General features: G+C 38.0%; 1 protein-coding gene across 1 annotated transcript in view; it reads right to left on the bottom strand.

The window, feature by feature from the left end:
• LOC149063875 (fatty acid synthase-like) overlaps positions 1 to 13,636 on the bottom strand; it is a 64,737-nt gene extending 51,101 nt beyond the window's left edge. The window contains exons 1-4 of the mRNA XM_089254593.1: positions 13,493 to 13,636; positions 10,513 to 10,755; positions 3,758 to 3,913; positions 3,209 to 3,379 (exon numbers count right to left, since the gene is read on the bottom strand). Of these exons, the coding sequence (XP_089110719.1) occupies positions 3,209 to 3,379; positions 3,758 to 3,913; positions 10,513 to 10,717 (532 nt within the window). The 5' untranslated portion in view covers positions 10,718 to 10,755; positions 13,493 to 13,636. The remainder of the gene's footprint in view (positions 1 to 3,208; positions 3,380 to 3,757; positions 3,914 to 10,512; positions 10,756 to 13,492) is intronic.
• Positions 13,637 to 21,141: the final 7,505 nt, after the last annotated feature.

Below are 21,141 nucleotides of genomic sequence, written 5' to 3'. Positions count from 1 at the left end.
TGGATATTGGAAAGTAGATACCAGATAAGAACATAAACCAGTTAAGTCAAACCACTCTTGACTGTTATAAAAGACGAGTCAGTTTAGAGAGAATTCACTTTAAACAAGAGAAGATTAAAACAAGCGCAAAACAAATCAGAAACACAATTCAGAAACATTGATGTTTCTTTAATTCTAAAATTCTGATCAGAATTTTTTAACATTTATTTTAAAATATTTACTGTATAACAAATTGGTCTGCAGCCAATACCTCGGATATTGAAGATTAAACACATTTGTTGAGAGAAACACGTCTGACTGCTTGTAGACTTTCCAACTGTCTGAAAGTGCGTGAATGGTACCTTGAATGTATTAGGCATATGGTAGATAACTGATGGATAGAATTGCAGAAGTACTTTCTTTCAAACCATCCACAACCTCAGTTCTTCACTATTCAAGCAATTTACTACCATTTTAACCAAAAGAGGTAAATTGTATCTGAATTATTTTTGGTGTACCTATATCATTGTGTATGTAGAGATATGCATGTTAGTCATCTGTCTTCCAAAATCTACACATAGTGAATATTGAATGTATACATGTGTTGTGGGTCTGATGCTCACTGTATGCCACTTATGTGGTATTGATGCTGGTAAAATCACAATTTGAATAGGAAGTCAGCTCACATTTGCAACTCGGAGTTGGGACCAGCAGAAAACAACTTCAGCAGACCAGATGGAGTGAAAAGGGTTTACATGCTAAGTAGTACTCGTCCCACATGACCAAACTGTCTATCGTACTTTCTGTGGACAGGGGACTTCCTGCGATAATATAATGTAGGGCACCACAGCGGTAGACGAGCATCTTACCACTGTGTCACTCGCGCCCCAAAAAAGGTATGCATTGGCGGAAATACTATTGAAGATTGAGCTGATGCATTGCAGTTAAAAATTAAAGGATTATGCTTTACAGAGCAAGTATTGAATAATTACATACTGTGAATGATTGTACACACATACTGTAGTAATATAAATATGATCACTAAAACATCAAATAAGTAACATTAAAATCTAAATTTTCCAAGACCTGTGTAGGGAGAGATCTGGTTAAAAGCAGTTCTGTTGTAATCTTTCCTAGCCTCACCTCATTTCTATATATTAAAATAAGAAAAATTGGATGAACTGAAATACTATTTTAATGGATAAAACCAATTAACTGAATATTTATTCTTAGTGTAAAATTTGATAACGCTATTAAAATAACATTCCTTAATTTGTTATAGCAAATTTTCTATTCAATTTCCCATCAACTGATTTGCAAAAAATGCCTTTGCAGTAAAAAAATTAAATATAAAAAAATCTACAATTTCAGACATTTGCAATAGAGTACCGTCGATCTGCTTATAACGATCCCACTTAGAACATTTTCTCACATAGTACAACTTATTTTCGTGATCCCACACAATTCTTTTTCAAGCGTTTTCCAGCTTATACAATTTTTTTTTAAAAAGGTTATAAGCACAGGATCTACTGTACATAGTAAGCAAATTTGATGAAACAATATCACTTTGTTTTGTGTAACTGGATAAACTTGTGTCATCAGAACAGGAACATATATAAATTAAATCAAGTCAAACACACTCACTGAAAAACTTTGAAAGACATTACGTTGGCAACCACAATTTACTTTAATCACACAAACAGTCTGTCGCAAAAGTCATAGGCGTCAAAATGTTTCAACCGTGTGGGTACTTATCTTAAGTTTAATGGGAAATTTTGATTTCTGAATAAATTCTGGAGGTGCTTGGACCCTTGCTACCAATTTCCATGGGTGCTCAAGTACCCACACAATCCCTGGCTCCAGCGCCACTGGCAAAAGTATATAGACAATCATTTTTCTCAAATAACAAATCAGACCTTTCACATTTTGATCTCAAATTTTTCACACATAAACCTCAGGTTGGTAAATCCCTTTCACGATTTTTTAACAGAATTTCGCTCAAGAACTAAATTAATGGAAATTAAAAAAACAAAAAAGCCTGTCTCAAAAGTATGTACAGCATACTCAAAATACTGTGTCAAAAGTGAAAAAAAAACCATCCATCTCTCTCTCTACCGTCTCACATAGAGGCCATTTGCTGAAGTTAAGAGCGGCTACTAATGCCTCTATTTCAGCGCCTCATGCCACAGTGTGCAAAATAAGGAAGCAGGGCCGTGTCCACAGTAGTGTAGATGGTAGTATGCTTGCCCGGTTTACAAGAGGGCCTGGGTTTGAGTCCCGGTGGAGACCAGGTGACTTTTCTTTCTGCGTTCACCTCGGCATAACATCCAGAAAATATGTGTTTCATAGATTTTCTACATACTTTTGCGACAGGCTATATTAAGCATTCAAACATACTTAAAACTATCATTAGAAAAACTTCAATCAAACCATTTAAACAACTAAACTACAACTTTGACCATGGTAAAGGAATATTCACATTAACATTACAAAAAAATTTTAACTTACAAACCACTTAAAATATAGTTATAATTGAAGTTGGCATAACGAAACAAAAAGATAACCTAACTAAAAGCCACTCAAAAAGTGAAACACTCACTCACCAATCATCCTCTGCCCTTAGGAGGACTAATGGCAGGAAACATTGTAATATATTACATTATTATATTAATTTTAAAATGAATTTCAAAGAAAATCGGATCATCCAGCAGAAAAGAGCAGCCAGACCTCCCAACCCTAATTGTTCTTGTTAACAAACGTGCAACACACCTAGATTTCAGGCACTTTGGGATGCTGTTTGTAAATTGGTAAAATTGATCATGTGACAACTAGTCCAACCTTGAGAAGATATTTAGTAGGCACCAATGAGCATTAGAGTTATTGTGACCAAGAAAAAAAAGTTTCTGACGTTTGACTTCCACCGATGATAAGAACTAAAGGCAGGCCTTGGATTGGCGAAAGAAAAAAAGAAGTGCTTGATCATAATATAGTTCACTAAAAAGAATTGGAAGTCCTTGTAGGAAAATGTTTTCATGACAAACTGCTTCAAAATGGATATTGTAATTTCAGTCCCAATCCAACTAGAAAGATTTGAGCATACATTGAAGTTTATTATATTGCTTCCCACATAGAACAGATACATCGAAAGACTGGCTGCTTTAAGATTATATCACATTCATACAAAATGATGAAAAAAAAGTTTTTACATAGAACTCGTAATATCACTTACCAGTAAAATCGAATGCATAAGTGCACCTATTAGCACGCAAGCAGCTAAGGTAACCGATTCCGGTATAAACATCAAAATCACCAAAACGAAAGAAAATTTCTTTCCCATCTCTGTTTGAGCTAGCATTATAAAGTGATATATTTTGGCCTCGTAGACTTTCGGGATCATATCCTAGAATAAATGTAATAAGAGATAGATGAAAAGATAGAAACACACATCAACATATCAGCGAAGTGATAATAAAACCACTTAATAAACCAGTAGTTCTCAAAGTATGTGCCGCGGCTCCTAGGGGCATTGCTAACTATTTTCAGAGCTACATTTCTCTGTGCCATATCTTTCTTTGTGACTGCTTTGGGGAGCTGTGGGTGAAAAAAGTTTGAGAACCACCGCAATATTTTTTCACCTATTCAAATAAAAAGTTTTTTCATCATTACAGAGAATTTTGTTTAACAGTTTTTTTTTAGAGCTCAACATTTTACAACTTCTCTAACGCTCATTGACATGATTTGTGATTAAATAAAAAAAAAACACAAACAAATTAATTACCGGCATCTGCCATAGCCTCATAACAAACTTCAAGTAAAATCCTTTGCTCAGGCTCAAGATTCTGGGCGATACAAGAAGGTACACCAAAGAACTCATTATCAAATTTGTCTATAGTCTTCAAGGTACCAGCTTGTGAGTATGGCAAACATAAAACACCTGCATGAAGCAAACATTGATATATTGGAAACACGTCATTCTCATTGCTGCAACTTCAAATAGCATACTTACAGAAAATAAAATAGTATTTACGCATAAAACTTTTATAGAAATATACTGATAATAATATCTTAATGATAACAAATCAGCATGGTTTTGTTATAAATAGATCTGCAGTTACCAATCTTCTTTCTCTTAATACTCATATTGTTGAAACCAAAGCTAATAAACATCAGTTTGATAACAACATAAAATTTTCTGATTTCATGACAGTGTCTTTTAACATGTCATGGGAAAACAGTGTGTGTGTGTGCGTGTGAGAGAGAGAGAGAGGGGGGGGGGGTTCAGAAAAAAAAAAACCATTACAGTCAAACCTCTCTTTCTCGAAAACTCTCTATCTCAAAAATACAGATAAGAAAGGATTATTCGTTTTATAGCCCACTGCGTTAATGGATCTTGTCAATCACATGGGCTAATACTATAATTGACAGGGGATGGATGCCATGTGAATAGCTTGCTCAGCATGGCAAAAAGTCAGCCAACAGACAATTCAAAATGGCTTCAAGAAATCTGCAGGTTTGTAATCAGTCATCTCAGATATCAAGGATCAGATCTGGTGGTTCACTTGAATTTCAAAACACTGGAACATTACTAAAACACACTTGAAGCTAGAAATCTCATTCATCTTTCGACTTTGTGGAAATGAACCAAGGTCACTACAAACTTGCAGCACCTTGACAGAAACTGAAATTATTGACGAATGTATATTCGACTCGGGTAACAAAAAATACGGTTGAAGATGATTCAGAGGAACTAGAAAAGTAACAGTGAAAACTGCCGAACATTCTGCAAAAATGCTTCATCATTTTCTGAAGCAAACTGAGAAGATAGTGCCTGAAATATTTGCAGCTCTCACTAGTACAGATGAGATTGTGAAGGCTTAAAAAGCGAAAAATATGTATTAATCTAAGATTACAGATTACTTTAAATAAGGTATGTTAAATAAATTGAATTGAACACAAAAGATTCGAACATATTTTAGTGTGTTTGCATAGTGTGATTGACATTCAATGTGTAATTGATTCTGTAACCAATAATTTCATTGATATGTAGTAAAATATATTACGGTTTTTTTTAGTTTTATCAACTGAATTTTTTGCCATGTTTGTTCTTTTTTACCAGAAAAACTTTACTTCTTGAAAACTCTCTATCTCAAAATTTTTTTCCATCCTGTCAGTTTCGAGATAGAGAGGTTTGACTCTATTTAAGACCGTTTTTCTTGAGCTTAAAATCATTCTCAGCTCCTTAGAAATTTTGCTGGTGCCTGAAATTTTTTCCCAATTTGTTAAGCCCTGCTGGAGAGAGAGTGCAAGCATGGGAGTGGCCTAGACAGTGTGAAAGCATGTGAATGAGAAAAATTGACCCAAGAACGAGGAACCAGGTTAGTGAGAGATAAAAAGTGTGACCTAGCGCACGTGTGTGGGCATGGGAGTGACAAAATGAGGGGACTTGGCTATTTACAGAGGGAAGTCAGGACAAGAAATTCGAGGAATGAGTGGTCAAACAAATAAGACTAAAATAGGAGAAGGGCGGCGAAATTTGTGTAGCTTCCACAGAAAGTAAAACCATAAATTTACCTCTGGTCACTCGCCCAGGGCCTACAAATTTTTGGGGCCCCAAAATTGGTATTTCCTTTCAATATTTTAATTTTTTACAAAATATTAACAAATGCCGATTTTTGATCATCTTGTGAGGGAGGAGGGCAGGCCCTCCATGCCCTAGCTTGCATATTCCTCTGCCTCAAAGAATACTGTATATATCTATATTAGGCCCCTAAAAGAAGTCATGTTCGCCCAAAGCCTGAACAGATCCTGCCTGTGCCAAGTGATTTTTCTAAGGCCCTCTACCTGGCAAATTCTCGAAAATTTGAACCGGTATCCATTTTTTGTATCGCCCCCCCCCCACCCTTTTTTTGAGACCCGGGTGGGCCCCATGCATTAAGACGGTACTGGTCTGCGCACATATCATCGGGTTATTATCATTTTATATACAGCATACATCCACGTGTAAAACTCTCATCCACAATATCATAGTGTTAAATTTACCCATTCCACGCATCCATACCTACTAATTCAAAATAAAGACATGTTTAGCTTGCAAACTGAATCACGAGCTTAGCTGAATGACAACAATAAGGTAAATAAACAACAATTTCATGCTTGCCAATCACAATAACAACAAAAGTCAAATCCCGCTCTTTGTTTTCGAATGATCCGGACGTCTTTGACTTCCTGATAGAGACAACACAAAAACTATGTTAAAAGAAATTGTTCAGCCTCGAAAAATAATAAACTGCAAATGAATATCTTTTAAAAATCAATGTTTTTTTATCATTTGAAGTTTTCAATATGTTAGTATTATTTCCAAATAACAGTTTTGTTCCACAACAGTTTGAACATTCAAAGTCAAAGCCGTCCAGATTATTTCAGCGGGAAACTGAAACCCATTGAGCGCGCGTGCCCCTCCATGGAGGGAGGTGACACGACCAGCGCGTCCGTTGAGAAAGCATGGGGAATCTGGATTGCTAGATGAAGCCAGTGATCGCTCTACTAAAGAACAAAGTAAGCCCAAACAAACCATGGCTTCCCATGCTTTCCTATGAGAAACATCCCCGTTTTTAAAAATCATTTAAACATTTGCTATTCACTTTAGGAACTCGATTTTTTCCCTCAAATTCTTTGGATATACGTATTTACACAATTGAACGAGAGCTTTTACAATTTTAGTTGCTATTTGTTTTCGAATATTAACTTCAACAACATGGAACCTTTTGCAAAAATAACCGAAATTTACCCATATCTTGTGCCCCAAAATTCCTTCTCCGCATTTTAATTTAAAAAAAATTATGCCAAAGCATGTAATACCTCAGCATAGCTGCCAAGTCTCCCGAATTTTTCGGGAATCTCCCGAATTTTATCTTCATCGCTCGATCTCCCGAAAAGTTCTTAAATCTCCCGAATTTTTACGAAAATCACAAAAATCCCTAATTGTCCCTAAACATTCCCTACTTTATTAAAAAAAATCCCCGCTTATGAAAACAATCCCTAAGGAATTTCTTGTGGGGCATGAAGCCTCTTTTTTTTCCCTTTCGAAATGACGTCACACGTCGTAAATGGGGAAATTCCCTTTTTAAGGAAGTTTTACAAACCCTCTGATGGTAACAAGAAAGTTGTTTGTCTTATCGTGCAGGGAAATGGCTTAGCAGCCAATAGTCCTGGATAATAATTGAAGATTATGGTGATGCACATGTGGTCAAAATTTCTTTTGTTGAAGTTACGTACGTGCGATATAACAAAGCATGAATAATGATAAGCAAAACCATATTTAATCAATTTTAAAGATACTTATTCCGATGAATTTCCTTTCATCAAACGTTCCAGAAGAGGGCTGACTTTTCCTTTTTGTACAAGTTGTGTTACGGACATAAACATCGGTCATGGAAAGACTGCCATCATCAGTCGTGAAGTGAAAAAAAAACATCAGTGTCACAAAAAGTCAGTGTTCTTCAAAAATTGACGGTGTTTTCCTTCATCTTCCGATGATTTTGGGGTCATTCGCGCAGAATGTTTGGTCACAGCGTTTCTGATTGAACATAATATTTATTTTTACATCATTGAAGTTTAGGCCTCCAATTTCACTTGTTTTTTGCGTAGGAATTTTATTCCCAAGGGTTTAACTTCCATGTGTGTAAAATCCTTATTTTAATTTGACTTCAGTTTTTGAGTAGGGATTTTATTCCCTACGCTTTAACTTTTATGTTTGGAAAATCCCTATTTTATTTGGAAAAATCCCTATAGGGAGTGGTTTTAGCATAAAATACGGGTTTGCGCGAAAATCTCCCGAATTTTCATTTTCAAAAGTTGGCAGCTATGCCTCAGTGCTGAGAGAGACACAATGTTTAAAGACACTTGAACAAGCGGTGTTTGAAAAAATCTGACTTTTTTTTTTGGCGAAAAACATTATATATGCAAAACATTGGCATATTCTTTCAGCTGTTTATATTAAAATATTGTAGAAATACTTCCAGTCCAGGTAGAACAACAAAAACTCGAGCACAGACAATTTTAGATTTCAAATTCAATTCGAAACTGTTTTTTGTCAAATTTTCGTAAGCATACCACGAGGGGGGAAACAACAGCCCAAGTGACTATTTTCCTAAATACTATAGGCCAGAAAGATGACTTATCGCGGCTCGTAAAAAAAGTTTTTTATTTTTAATATTTTTTTTCTCAATACTACATCTACATAGCGGAAGGTTCGGATGGGCGGCATATATTTCAATCATACGTATTCAAGAATATGAGAGTGGAACGGAAGAAGAGGGTGGCGAAATTTGTACAGCCTACAGGCAGCAAAACCATAAATGCACAGTGGCGGAGGACGCTCGAGCACTTCCAGTACTTTGAGGCACGGGGGCGGCAAAATGCTGTTTTCCCCGGGTGGCAAAAATCCTAGCTACGATCCTGTAAGAATGCTCGAGCACCTCAGGATTGATTCAGAAATCAAAATTCCTCATGTAAAGCTTAAGACGAGCGCCCACGGGCCTCAAACACTTTCGAAATGTCCCGGATCTATCATAATGATGAACGAAGCAAAAAGGCAAAATAAACAGTTAAAAGAAAAAAATTATGAAAATTGCATTTTATTGGAGCTTCATATTATTTTAATTAATCATATTCCCATAGACATTAATGTGATACATCGAATTTTTAAAATCAATTGAAGGCACTGAACTAAAAACGTATGCCGAGTTGAGAGTGAAAAATGATCTTCCCCTTTCAAAAATAAATTAAAAATATAAAAACCCCTTATACAAGGATAAGCTTTTATCTTTCCCCTTTATCGGATCATGTAGATTACCTGAAGACGCATTAAACAGTCATGGTGCTTAAATTTATTTAGTTATTAATATTTTAAGAGAATTGAATCCGGCAAAACACATGTTAAGTATGGGGAAAAGAGCGGTTTGTTTGGGCTTACTTGTCAGCCCATAGGGCTGCCACAACGGCTTCAATTTTTGTGCCTGATGTCACCTCCTGTTATTCTTTCCTCCATGGTGCCCATCATTCTTTCCTCCATGATGCACATCATTCTTTCCTCCATGCTTGCCCATTTACATTCGTTTCGGATGAGTCCCCAATCTGTTCATAACTTTTTCAAAAATAGATTTTTTAAAATTTGCTTGAACACGTGTCCTTTTCTTGATTCTCCCCAGACCATTAAAAAAAATCTAATATATTGTGTATATATTTGTGTATTATATATTGGTGTTTGTGTATTATATATTGGTGTTTGTGTATTATATATTGGCGTTTGTGTATTATATGTTTTTATTCGTGTATTATATGTTTTTATTCGCGTATTATATGTTTTTATTCGTGTATTATATGTTTTTATTCGTGTATTATATGTTTGTGTTTGTGAAATAAATAAATGGAACTAGGATTTTGTGGGGGGGGGGGGGGAAGCAAACGTGATTTTTCCGTTCTTACCGCTGTTAAATTCAATGATTTTATAACGGTATTTTTGTTACCACCTAAAATATGCATCCCCTTAAATTTTGCCGCCCGGGGCAGTTGCTCTCTTAACGCATGGATCCGGGGGGGCGGGGGCAGTCACAATAATGAGATCGGATTGAAATTTTCAAAAATTTGCCATGTGGGGCCTCGGTAAAATGACTTGGTCCAGGGCTCACGATGCTCTTGAGACGGCCCTGCCTATTTGCCCCCTTCCCCCCCCCCGATTCCGGCCTTGAAGTAATTAACCCTTTCGTTCGACCTGAATCAATTGTAATCAGTTATATCTGTTGTAAACTATGCAAGATAGTGCTGATGTATCTAATCTGCATATGCTGGTTTTCGAGTGGTACTTTTAAGAAGCTATTTTTCAAATATCAACGCCCTCTAAATACTTTTATAACAGTACATATTTTGAGCCATCTTAGTAGATGACTGAAAATATGTACTGTAAAATTTTCGTCGAATTCTATGAGTTTAGCTCGGGATCGTTTCCTTGTGAGAATCTGGAATTCTAGAACTTTCTACTAAGTACAGTACTTGGCCTCGTAATGGAACTATAAAAAAATTGTTTCGTTCGCTTTTGCGAATGAATGCAAAATTTTTCATTTGAATTTTTTTTTCAGCGAGTGAATGCAGTTTTTGATTTGAGAAATATTTTTATGGATGAATGCAAAATTTTTGGGGAAAAAAAATTTTTAGGGAGTAAATTGAAAATTCTCTTAACTTAAAAATTTTTATTTTTGCGAATAAATGCAAAATTTTCAATTTGGATTTTTTTTTTTTTTTTTGTTAAATTTACGTATCTCTACTTATGCACCAGCTCAAAAGTACTGTAAGGGCTCATATTTATCAAATTCATTGGAATGATCAAATTTATAGTTAAATCACGAACTCGCTAAAAAAGTATGCGTGACTACTATGTAGTAGATAGCCCTTTAACGCTATTTTTGATCATCACTCACTACCATTATTGAAAATAATTACATGCAACAGATTGAAGAAAAGCATAAATAATTTCACCATTTTTCCAACGTTCTTCAGTTGGATGGATGAGTTCGTCTTTATTGTAAAGATGGTCCCTGAATTCGTCTACATCTTCCGACATGGGAAACCGACCAGCTATGCCGGTGATAACGATATCGTCAGGTTCAGATCCATCACAGCAATATATGGGCTCTACACGATGACACGGCCCTCCGTCGGAACTACCCATTTGGTTCCTCATATCTTCTCGAAAAGAAATGAGACACTTTTCTTAAATACCTGTGAGATACATAATTTTTTCCAGAAATTTCTATAAGTTACAGTGCATAATTAAGAAAATAAGAATAAAATTCATTAAAAAAAAATTCAAGCTGTATTTCAAAATTGTACATAAAAATTATGTGAGTGTGCCGGGTTTTTTTTTTTTTGCACTTATATTTCAGAATAAAACATAAATTAGAAATTAATAATATGAAAAAATAAATTGACAATGGTCGATAGAGCCTGGGCGGTGCACGGAATGAAATGAAATGAAATGAAAATGTCAACGGGGAAGGGGGGGAAAGAACGTCTTCTAGCCTCTTATATAACTCTTGCAGCCTGATAACAATAACTTCACAGGAAAAAAAATAACTTTAGTTTAACCTTAACTTCAGAACGTGCGAAAAAAAACTTAAGACGAAAAAAAAATTGGTAACTGTCCTAAGTTTTCCCTATGTTATGATATTGGTCCGTTCCATTCTTCACAAAAGTGATAACAATATCCGAATGATGATATTGTCCATGATGCTAATAAGTGGCGTCGACTGTAATTGCTGCCCAAGATACAAGGAGGGCGCATAAGTCACACGCATTTCCGGGATATGAACTGAATTGATATAATGAATTGAAAGGATGGGAAACACAGAGATATAATTTCGCTAATTTTTTTCGATTTCGTGATCCGAGAGATTAACGTTTACGAAGTTGGGGTCCTGGCTCAAATACTCAGCTCTTGGGAGGGGGGGGGGGGGGTCTAATCATTTTTCTGGAGGGCATATCGCCCCTAGGACGAGTTGAAACGTACCACGGAGTAGAGCGCAGTAGAAGCATAGGTGGAGGTAGACTTAAAAGGCTGGGGGTGGGGACACGATGATGGCGATTATGTAAAGGTCAGGGGGTGGGGCCATGATGATGATGATGCCATTTCATATATATGCATATCATCAAATCGATCGGCTCTCATGGGTAGAAGCTACGAGTACATACTAGGATTCGTGGTTCTTAGTAATGATATTAGTCCTGTTTTCATTGAAGTTGGCGTAATTGTTTCAGGTGCAGCTATAGACCGTTTCATTTTGTTTTCCAATGCTTTTATACGTTTTTTAGTTTTTTTGGTAACCTTCAACACAATACTTACATTTCATGAAAAAATCAGGCACTTGCCGTTTTATCTGAAGACGTGTGTGTGTGATGTCACTCTTTGCTGTTCAAAGGTTTTCAAGGGTTTCTGCAACTGGCTGATGCGCAGATAAATTCAGGAAAGAAAGTTCAACAGCCTCCACGAATCGAGCCAACATCTCCTCGTGATCCAGGCGAGTGTGCTAGACCAACCACTACGCTGAAGAAGCAACGAACATATTTCCTTAGAGCAGGGGTGACAAACTTCTCACGGTTCGAATGGTCAGCTGCGTCGTGGGCCGCATCAGTAAAATGATCCGGGGAACCTCGGATTTGCCTTCGATTTAAGTAATGTGGTGAAAAATACGAGCAATTTAGTCGTTAAAATTTTACCCTGCGCTCCATATCTTCATAAATCGATACATATTCATTTTCTCTATCTGGTTGTTTTCCCAGCAACGTGAATGCATTAAAAGTTACTGTTTCGTTAGCAAATTATTCCATCCAATTACATTCATAGTTTGAATTTTTTAAAGACAAAATATTTTTTCTCTTACTTTTCTGCAATTATTATTTTTTTTCTTACTCTTGATTTGGCAAACCGTGGGGCCACACAGGTCGGATAGACATTCAAGGAGTCAGTCCACGCACCGGTAGACTTCAAGAGGAGTTTCATTATTGGGATGGAAAACATGCCAATTGTCTATTGCGGGGATAGTATTGACTATTCTGAATGGGTAAACACGTGATGGTATCAAGATAGGATGGTTCAGCTTTGCATGCAACAGGCAGACTTCTTGTAGATATGGAAGGACGCGCAACTTCCTGTATGTCCATATGATTACACGGAGCCAGATTTGAGATACATGTATTCTTATTACATGAGCTACCTTGTTTAAAATGAATATCGATTTTTCGGTTTGAAAAAAGTAGAATGCCACCAACCTGCATGTCGAAATTTAGAGATGAGTGCTTCTCTGTTTTCGACATAAATAATCATGGTGTCGGATGTGGAACCCCCTCGGTCAAAGTCGTTCAACCCCCAGTTGTTAAAACCTTTGCACCTGTCATTTTCACTTCAAAATACAGAAAACAGATAGCAGTACCGGTATGACACGAAACAAGAATAACTCTGAGAATATAAATACGTTAGGGCCACGAATATACACGCACAATACGTTCCGGCATGTACCAATTTCTTAGAAATTCCGTAAAGGAATGTTTACGAGGTGCAGTAGTAGTTTTTTTGGTTACGCATTTTAGCATTTTCATGACCCCCATAATATCAATACCAACGAATTCATCGCATTCATGTGATTCATCCAGTTGCTAGTAACTTCTTGGTCAATAAATAGATGCAGGCATGCAACGCAACGTATTTTCATTTTGAAAATTGCCACGTTATCAGCCAGGAAAAGACAAAAAAATTTTGATTTAACAGAAGGTTAATGAATGAATACAAAATTCTGAACCATTTCGAAGCCGATTAAATGCCCAAGACGATCTTATTTAGAAGGTTTGTGTATTCTTTTCTTTTGCATGAAAACGTCAAGTCTGATGTCGAAAATCATGGCTATAGAAACACATGCAGAAAACTATAACTACAGAGGTTGTGAGGAATATTATTTTCTCTTACCTTTACGACGCAGGAGGATATTTGTTGTCTTCTTCCGTACAAAAAAAGTCGTTGGATATAAGCTTTTGTCTAAAATCGCTCGTTTGGATAGCTTTATAACCTTGGCAATGAAACATGAAGGTGAATGACTATAGGAAAAATGACGAAAACGACTAATTTCCTCACCATTAAATATGAATTTTCTTCCTCTCCTCCTCCTCCTTCTCTAATACACTACCTCCCCTCGATCGTACATACTCACGGTGATTTTTTAATACACATAAAATGACATGTGCGATTAGACAGTTTTTACTTATTTATTTTTCTTAAACATCATCCTCAAGTTATTCGAGGAAATTCTTCGAACAACGAACTCCTGTTTTCATCTCAGTGGAGTTACTCACTGGGAGTGGGGTCATTAATGGTTGGGGTTGTTTTTTTTTTACTTCTCAATCTTTATTTATATTGTGTAACGTTCGAGCGATAATACGCAACTGCTCATCAATGAGCTAAATAAGGTATAACAAGACCAAATCGTAGTGTGTATTGGCCCATCAAATCGAAACAGGAAGACGAATGCTCATTGTAACTCGTGCCCAGGGCCTCAACCAGAAACGAAAACACTCTGTCGTTCGCGGGCAATATATATTTTGGCGCCCTCTTCATCGTAATTTCAATTGGGAAAATAGTTGTACCAGCACCCTTCCTGGTCCAGCGCCAGGTGCAGCAGGCCCCCTGCCCTCCCGTGTTTGCGGCCCTGCTCATGTTTATAGGGAGCCTATACATGATGATATTCGGGTATTAGTATGTAAATGTGTAAGCTATTGCTTTTAAATAAGCATGGGGCCCCACAGAACATCACTTTTCCCAGGGAACCATGATGGTGAGACTGCCATGCATGAGAATCTTCACTAACACACGCAAACATAATCCCAGGGTAAGCCCGGATCTATGATGATGTGTGGGGAGGAGCGATTCATTGTGTATAGTAGGTTTATTGAATCATCCTGTACTTTACACAGACATATTTTTTCCATACAATTCGACTCTTGGGAAGAATGGAGTGTAAAATTTTTGTTATCATAAAAAAAAAATAGTTTTAACTAAATTCAATTTAGTAAGTAAAGACTTCTCTCCTAGATGCGGATGGATTCCTGGGTAAGACATGGAAGGGGGAGGGCACGAGAAAAAATATGATCCAAAGGGGGGGGGGGGGGTCATGGGCTAAAAAAGTTAACAAATACTGGCCTACTACAATAGAGCATCGATTATCCGACAATTGGGGACTGGGGGTGTTCGGATAACCGATCATTCAGAAAGAAATTGTACCAATGTCGTAGGAGTAATATAAAACAGTGATATTAAACATAAAACTATATTTTGTATCACATGCCTTACAAATAACACAGAGAACTGACCAGCCAAGTTTGACAAGTTCAAAATGGCCTTTAAAATAGACTTGCAGTTTAGGAAAAGAAGTCCAAAATTTTGCTTCACTAAAAGCACTAGCGGCCGCTAGGGAAACTTCTACGTAGCGCGCAAATTTGAATTGGCCGACTGGAACGCTTTAGGTTAACCGATGTTTCGGTTGATCGATATTCGGATAATCGATGCTCTGCTGCACACGCAAAGTCTCTCTTCTTCAGACTCTTCCTGAAATTAAAAAAAAACAGGCGCAACGAGCTGATAAAAGATGCCGTCAAGTCGAATCACCAAAATCTAAGGATTTGAGAAAGTCTTTCGGAAATCAAATTGTTGTTGAAAATAAATGGTATCAGTCAAATGTCTTGCGGAAAATTTAGGGATGAGGGAATCGCGCGAAATTTCACATAAACGGTTGGCATTCGCTGTATGCGATGATTCGGATGATGCGGATTCGACTAATTGCCGTAATGACAAGTGATGTATTTTTCGCCCCCCCCCCCCCCATAAGAAATAGAATGACCAGTCGTGGGGTCATGAAGAATCTTGGCCTGGAGCCTGTCGAAGATCTCCGTCTTGGTTCCCAGCTCCAGAATGTGGAGGTCCGCCAAAGCGAAAAACACATATAATCACTGGCCAATAAACATCTTTCACCCTATAATCACAAGGGGCCCGTAATTCCGGCTTTGACCAGGGTTCCTTCCTGTCAATATCCGCGCCTGCACGGATACTGCCGCTGTGGTGGTCGGGTGGTCATAGTGACGGACTCTCATCGCGAGGGCCCGGGTTCAACCCCCACCGTCACCACTGTGGTGGTCGGCTGAAGTTGGTTTCCTGTGATTCCCAACTTCGAGGTGCGAATGCAAGCCGATCTCCCCGTTAAAAAGTCTTGTCGCAGAGAGCAACAGGCTTACAACAATAAAATCTTCAATCATTACACTTCACTCATAGTTCGAAAAATAGGAGGCAGATGGCAGCAGTACAACAAGCATTACACAAAAACAAGTTTCACATCAGGTTCAAAACACAAACACGCACGTTCCAACATGTACCAATTCGTTAGAAGTTCCGCAGAGGAATATGGGCGAGGTGCATGTATGGTTTAGTAGTAGTAGTAGTGGATACTTCGAGGCGCGTATACGAGCCGATCTCCTCTTTGAAAGTCTCGCCACAGAGAGCAAAGCTTACAACAATATAATTATTCAATCACTGCACTTCACTCATAGTTGGAAAAATTTATGGCAGATGGCAGTACTACACATAAGAAGCGTTACACAGTAACAAACTTCACGCTAAGTTCACAACACCATTCCAACATGCAAATAATTCGTTAGAAGTGGACAGAGTTAGTCCATGGAGGAATGTGGACGAGGTGCATGCATGGTTTAGTAGTCATGGATACTACACACGGTATATTTGAAATGGCCCTGTAATGCAGTGTTTCCCAACCTGTGGTCTGTGGACCGCTGGTGGTCCGTGAGTGCTTTTTAAGAGGTCCGCGGTATCATTTTCATTTACTACCATTGCAATGGCACGTTTTGTACCGTGAAATTGTAGTTTATTCAATTTTTATGATATGCAAATTATATAAAAAAATTAATTTTGCATTTTATGGGAGGTTGGTGTCGAAATTGACCTTCTGCCCCAACAGGGGGGGGGGGGGGTCCGTGTCATCAAAAAAGTTGCGAAACACTGCTCTAATGCATAGATTTTTGTTTTGTAATTTGAAATTTACTATGTTTAACTTGTTTTTCCCATGGGGGTAATTTCTCGTACTAACGACCTTCAGACTTATGTACGCCCTAAGGGCAGGTCATTTAGCTACTTGCTTTTAAGTTTTAACTTGTAATTTAACATATGTTTCTGCGGACTATAACACAAGAAAATGATTAGTCATGATTGATTTTAATTTATCTCAAATATCTTATCAACTTAAAAAGATAATTATTTTTCAATGGAAATCAAAAATATTAATTTTTTAATTGAATACATTGTAAATAAATTTGATCAAGCAATTTCAGTGTGTTTTTATTTTGCATAATGGGTTTAGTGGTTATCGTGCTTTCGGTCTCGACGGTATCCATTCATCAAGGCGTTATCCAAAGCACGAATCTAGAACGATGTAACGAGGCGGAGGGGGTGGCAGACTAATTGGATAGGTTCGTAGAATCGTCCCGTATTTCACAGAGGAGACAAATTTTCTCCATATTATCCGGTTCTTGGGAGTGGCGATTGCGACCATCGTCTTTCTTTGGATCCCACCCGCATTATGTTGTGAAATCCCAATACCTTAAATCGCTGCTTTCTTTTCGAATTCGAAAAGGAAGAAACGAGGAAAATGGACTACCAAAAAAATATTTCTAGCGGGAAGCAGGCAAGCCGGAGAAAACCGACGCAAATTGTTGGGATGTGCTGAAAGAAATTACCGGAATAGAAGAAGAAATCCTTCTTCTGATTGTTAACAATCTTTTTCTGTGGTCATGTCGACGTTTCTAGTGTACCTCCGCGTCAGGAAAGTTTCTGACAAGGATGAACCGGGTATATCGAACTTGCGACACCTCATCTGAACATCCTTTTAGGAAAGCATCTTTTCGAACTGGGCTACGCACCCTCCTTAAAAATGAAATCAGCATGGATAAGGTTAAAAAAACAACTTCGGTAATTTATGAGATTACTTTCGAAGATTTCGTGTCTCTGAATGTCAATGTTCGGTTTGTGATGGAGGAAGAAATAATTCAGTCAATTAGACATAATGAGCGAAGCGATGAGTCGGTGACTATGAACTGGACAATGAACTTAACCTACTGCATGGTAGTGTAAACTGGTTTACTACCTATATACAACATAGTAAGGAAAGTCCATTGGCCGCATTTTACTAGCGAACCGTTGATCCTACAGGTATACTTCCAATTAAAGTATCCATAAGTATAACGGGTAAAGTATCCGTTATTAAAGTATCCAAATAACGTGTAGACCTCAGATACGCCATTCATATTGCAAGGGTACGTGTAATTATTAAAATATAAAAATTAACTTTTTATATGAGCACTCTGTTCTCAAAAACCCAATAAGAAAGTTGTTGCCCTGTCAATTACAAATACATCGCCACAACAGGCAAATTGCCCAACGAGGTGGCTGACTTAAGAACATCATGGATCCCCGAGCCATTTTTTGGAGGCCCTACCTACTACTGCTACACCACACACGCACCCCCCCCCACCCCCCGCGGAACCCCCAACGAATCGGAACCCATGCGGGAATGTGCGTGTACGTGTAATGAAACCTGACGTGAAGTTTTTTTTGTTTCTCTGTAATGCTTGTTATGTGTAGTGCTGCCATCTGCCACCGGTATTTCTAACTATGAGTGAAGTGTTATGATTGAATGATTTATCGTTGTAGGACTGTTGCTCTCTGTGGCAAGACTTTTTAACGGAGAGGTCGGCTCGCATTTGCGCCTTGAAGTTGGGAACCACAGAAAACCAACTTCAGCCGACTGTGGGGTTCGAACCTGGATCCTCGCGCCGCGAGTCTGTCACTATAAACACTCGACCACCACAGTGTCTCTCCTAAAAGAAAAAAAAATAGTTCACTTTCTAAGTGGCAATGTCCGCAGAGATATTTGAATTCGAAAAATCTGAGAAAAGTTACCATAAAAACAGCATAATAAGCTCGTGTCCGTTACTTTACGCTGTTTTTCTCCCCAACTTTTCTCTGATTTTGAATTCAAATATCTCAATGAATACCGTATTTAAAAACATGGATTATTTTTTCGCCTCAGAGGCACAACGGACAGCTTTTTGATTGGGTTTCTGAAGACGGGCTGTTCGTAAAAAAAGCTAATTTTTTTATTTTAATAACTATATAACCCCTTTAGTATGAATGACTTATCTAAGTTCTACACGTTATTTAGGAACTTTTTCTAATCAGAAGTATACCTATACCTCTAGGATCAACGGTTCGACAACAAAATGCGGCCAAGGGACTTTCTCCGTGGATGACGTCACTCTCCGCTATCCATACAAAGGTTTTTAACAGCTGGCTGTGCAAAGATATAGTTTAGAAAGAGAGAAAATTCAACAGCCCCGTCGGGGAATCGAACCCACGTCCTTCCACTTTCCGGGTAAACACCCTAGACCACTAGACTACAGAGGCAACGAATACCTTAATCTTTCCTTGGAGCTCGTGCACTCATAACTTCCCGTTCAGTGCACAATAGCTCCAAGGGAAGATTAAGATGCTCGTTACCTCCGTAGTCTAGTGCAGTGTTTCTTAACCTTTTTTTGCTCGTGGCCCCCTTTGAACCATATTTTGGGGAACCGTGGCTCCCCTGTCTTACCCATAGTTTTCAACTCTCATCTAGAAGCAAGATCCTTTATACATATTGAAATGATTTTTTCAGTGAATTTATACTGAACGAAAATTTTGCAAAGAAAATTGGCCTCCAGACTACTGGCCTAGAATTTATTGATCTTCCCGCTAGTCCGAGTTCTATCAGGACCGTCTCAACATCATGGTCCCCCACCAGGCAAAGTGATGCTATGGTAGTCCCATACTTATCTGGAAATAAACAGCCTACATATTTCCTACTTATTTTCAAAATTAATTGTACTATATAAAATATCATAAGGTGGGGTCACTTATGGACATGAGGCCCCCGGGCATGACCCCTCACCAGAGTGGGACTGACACAGCTGCAACCCGGGGCCTGATAGGGTTTTCATTATTTTTTGTTTTTCACACTATACATTTAATATAGAGAAGGGGTCTGTGAAAAATCTAGCCGGGGACCTGCGAAAAACCCCATCCTTAGGGAACTCGTTGCAAAATGTAGGCGAGGCCCGAGTGGGTCCATGCCCTAAGACGGCCCTGGTTTTATGGGTGGTTTTGTTGGATTCTGTAAGTGTATAGTCACTAATACAAAAGCTTTATTTCTTCACACATTTCTTCTACAAATATGAAGAAAAATTAGTAGCAAGTGAATGTTTAACATTCTTGCTAATTAGAGGTGATTCGATACCATGTCTATAATTTACTTGAAAAATGTAATATTTCGATGATTATAATAATTCAAACTAAAAAATTGTACATTTCAATCTGTCTCAAAAGGTTAAGCATAACACTAAAAATTCCAAGTAGAATTCATGTAATAATCAAAAAAATTTAATATAAATAATATTTCCTTCGCGCTATATCATTTGAAAGAAATGTGTTTCCGGTCACAGAAATAGAGTTTTTAAAAACATCCCGACTGCCAGGAATGCCAAACATCCTCGATAGCAATTTGAAGCTCTAGAGCAGTGTTTCCCAAAGTGGGCAATATCGCCCCCTGGTGGGCGATGGAATGCTCCAAGGGGGCGATAGAACCTACTGATTTAACATGGGATCTTATGGGTTTACTTGAGTTGGGGGGCGATGAGAGGAAAAAATTTCTGATGAAATGGGCGATGGAACAAAAAGTTTGAGAGACTATGCTCAAGAGCAGCGGTTCTCAACCTTTTTTGACTCGCGGAACCCTTTTTAGTAAAAAAATTCTATGACGGAGCCCCGTAGGCCCATTTTTAATTATTCATTAACGTTACTGATTTATTTTTAATATTTAAAAATATTTATAATTATTTTTTTAAATTTTAATGTTTTCTTTTATTTTCCCAGAGCGGCCGCGGAGCCCCTGAAAAGTGCACAAGGAGCCCCAAGGGCTCCGGGGAGCACCGGTTGAGAACCGCTGCTCTAGAGCATAGTTTCCAAAACTTTTCGTTCCATCGCCCCCTTCTTCAGAAATTTTTTTTACTCATCGCCCCCCAACTCAACGAAACCCATAGGATCCTATGTTAAATCCTTAACTTCCATCGCCCACCAGGGAGCGAAATTGCCCACTTTGGGAAACACTGCTCTAGAGTCTATATATACAGTATATAGAGCAGAGGTTCCCAACCTTTATAGACTCTCAAAGCCCATTTTAGTACATCATTTCTATAAGGGGAGCCCTATAAGACCCTGTATTTTTTTTCATCAAATTTACTGATTTTATTTTCCTTGAGTGACCGCGAAGCCTTTGGGGCAGGGCCGTAACTAGGATTTTTGCCGCTCCCCAACTTTAAAATCCGCGATAATTTTATAACGGTGTTCCCACCTAAAAACTTCCGCCTACTAAATTTTTCCACCCGGGACAGTTGTCCTCCCCTCCCCTCTAGTTCCGGCCCTGCTTTGGGGCACCGGTTGAGAACCGCTGATCGAAAAAATCATATTTC

Source organism: Pholcus phalangioides, unplaced genomic scaffold (assembly GCF_987345545.1).
Source record: "Pholcus phalangioides strain wild (caught in Gottingen) unplaced genomic scaffold, Ppha-v1.0 ptg000042l_1, whole genome shotgun sequence".
Taxonomy (NCBI): Eukaryota; Metazoa; Arthropoda; class Arachnida; order Araneae; family Pholcidae; genus Pholcus; species Pholcus phalangioides.
The sequence above is the reverse complement of the archived record's forward strand: the minus strand, read 5'-3'. Positions and strand labels throughout refer to the sequence as shown.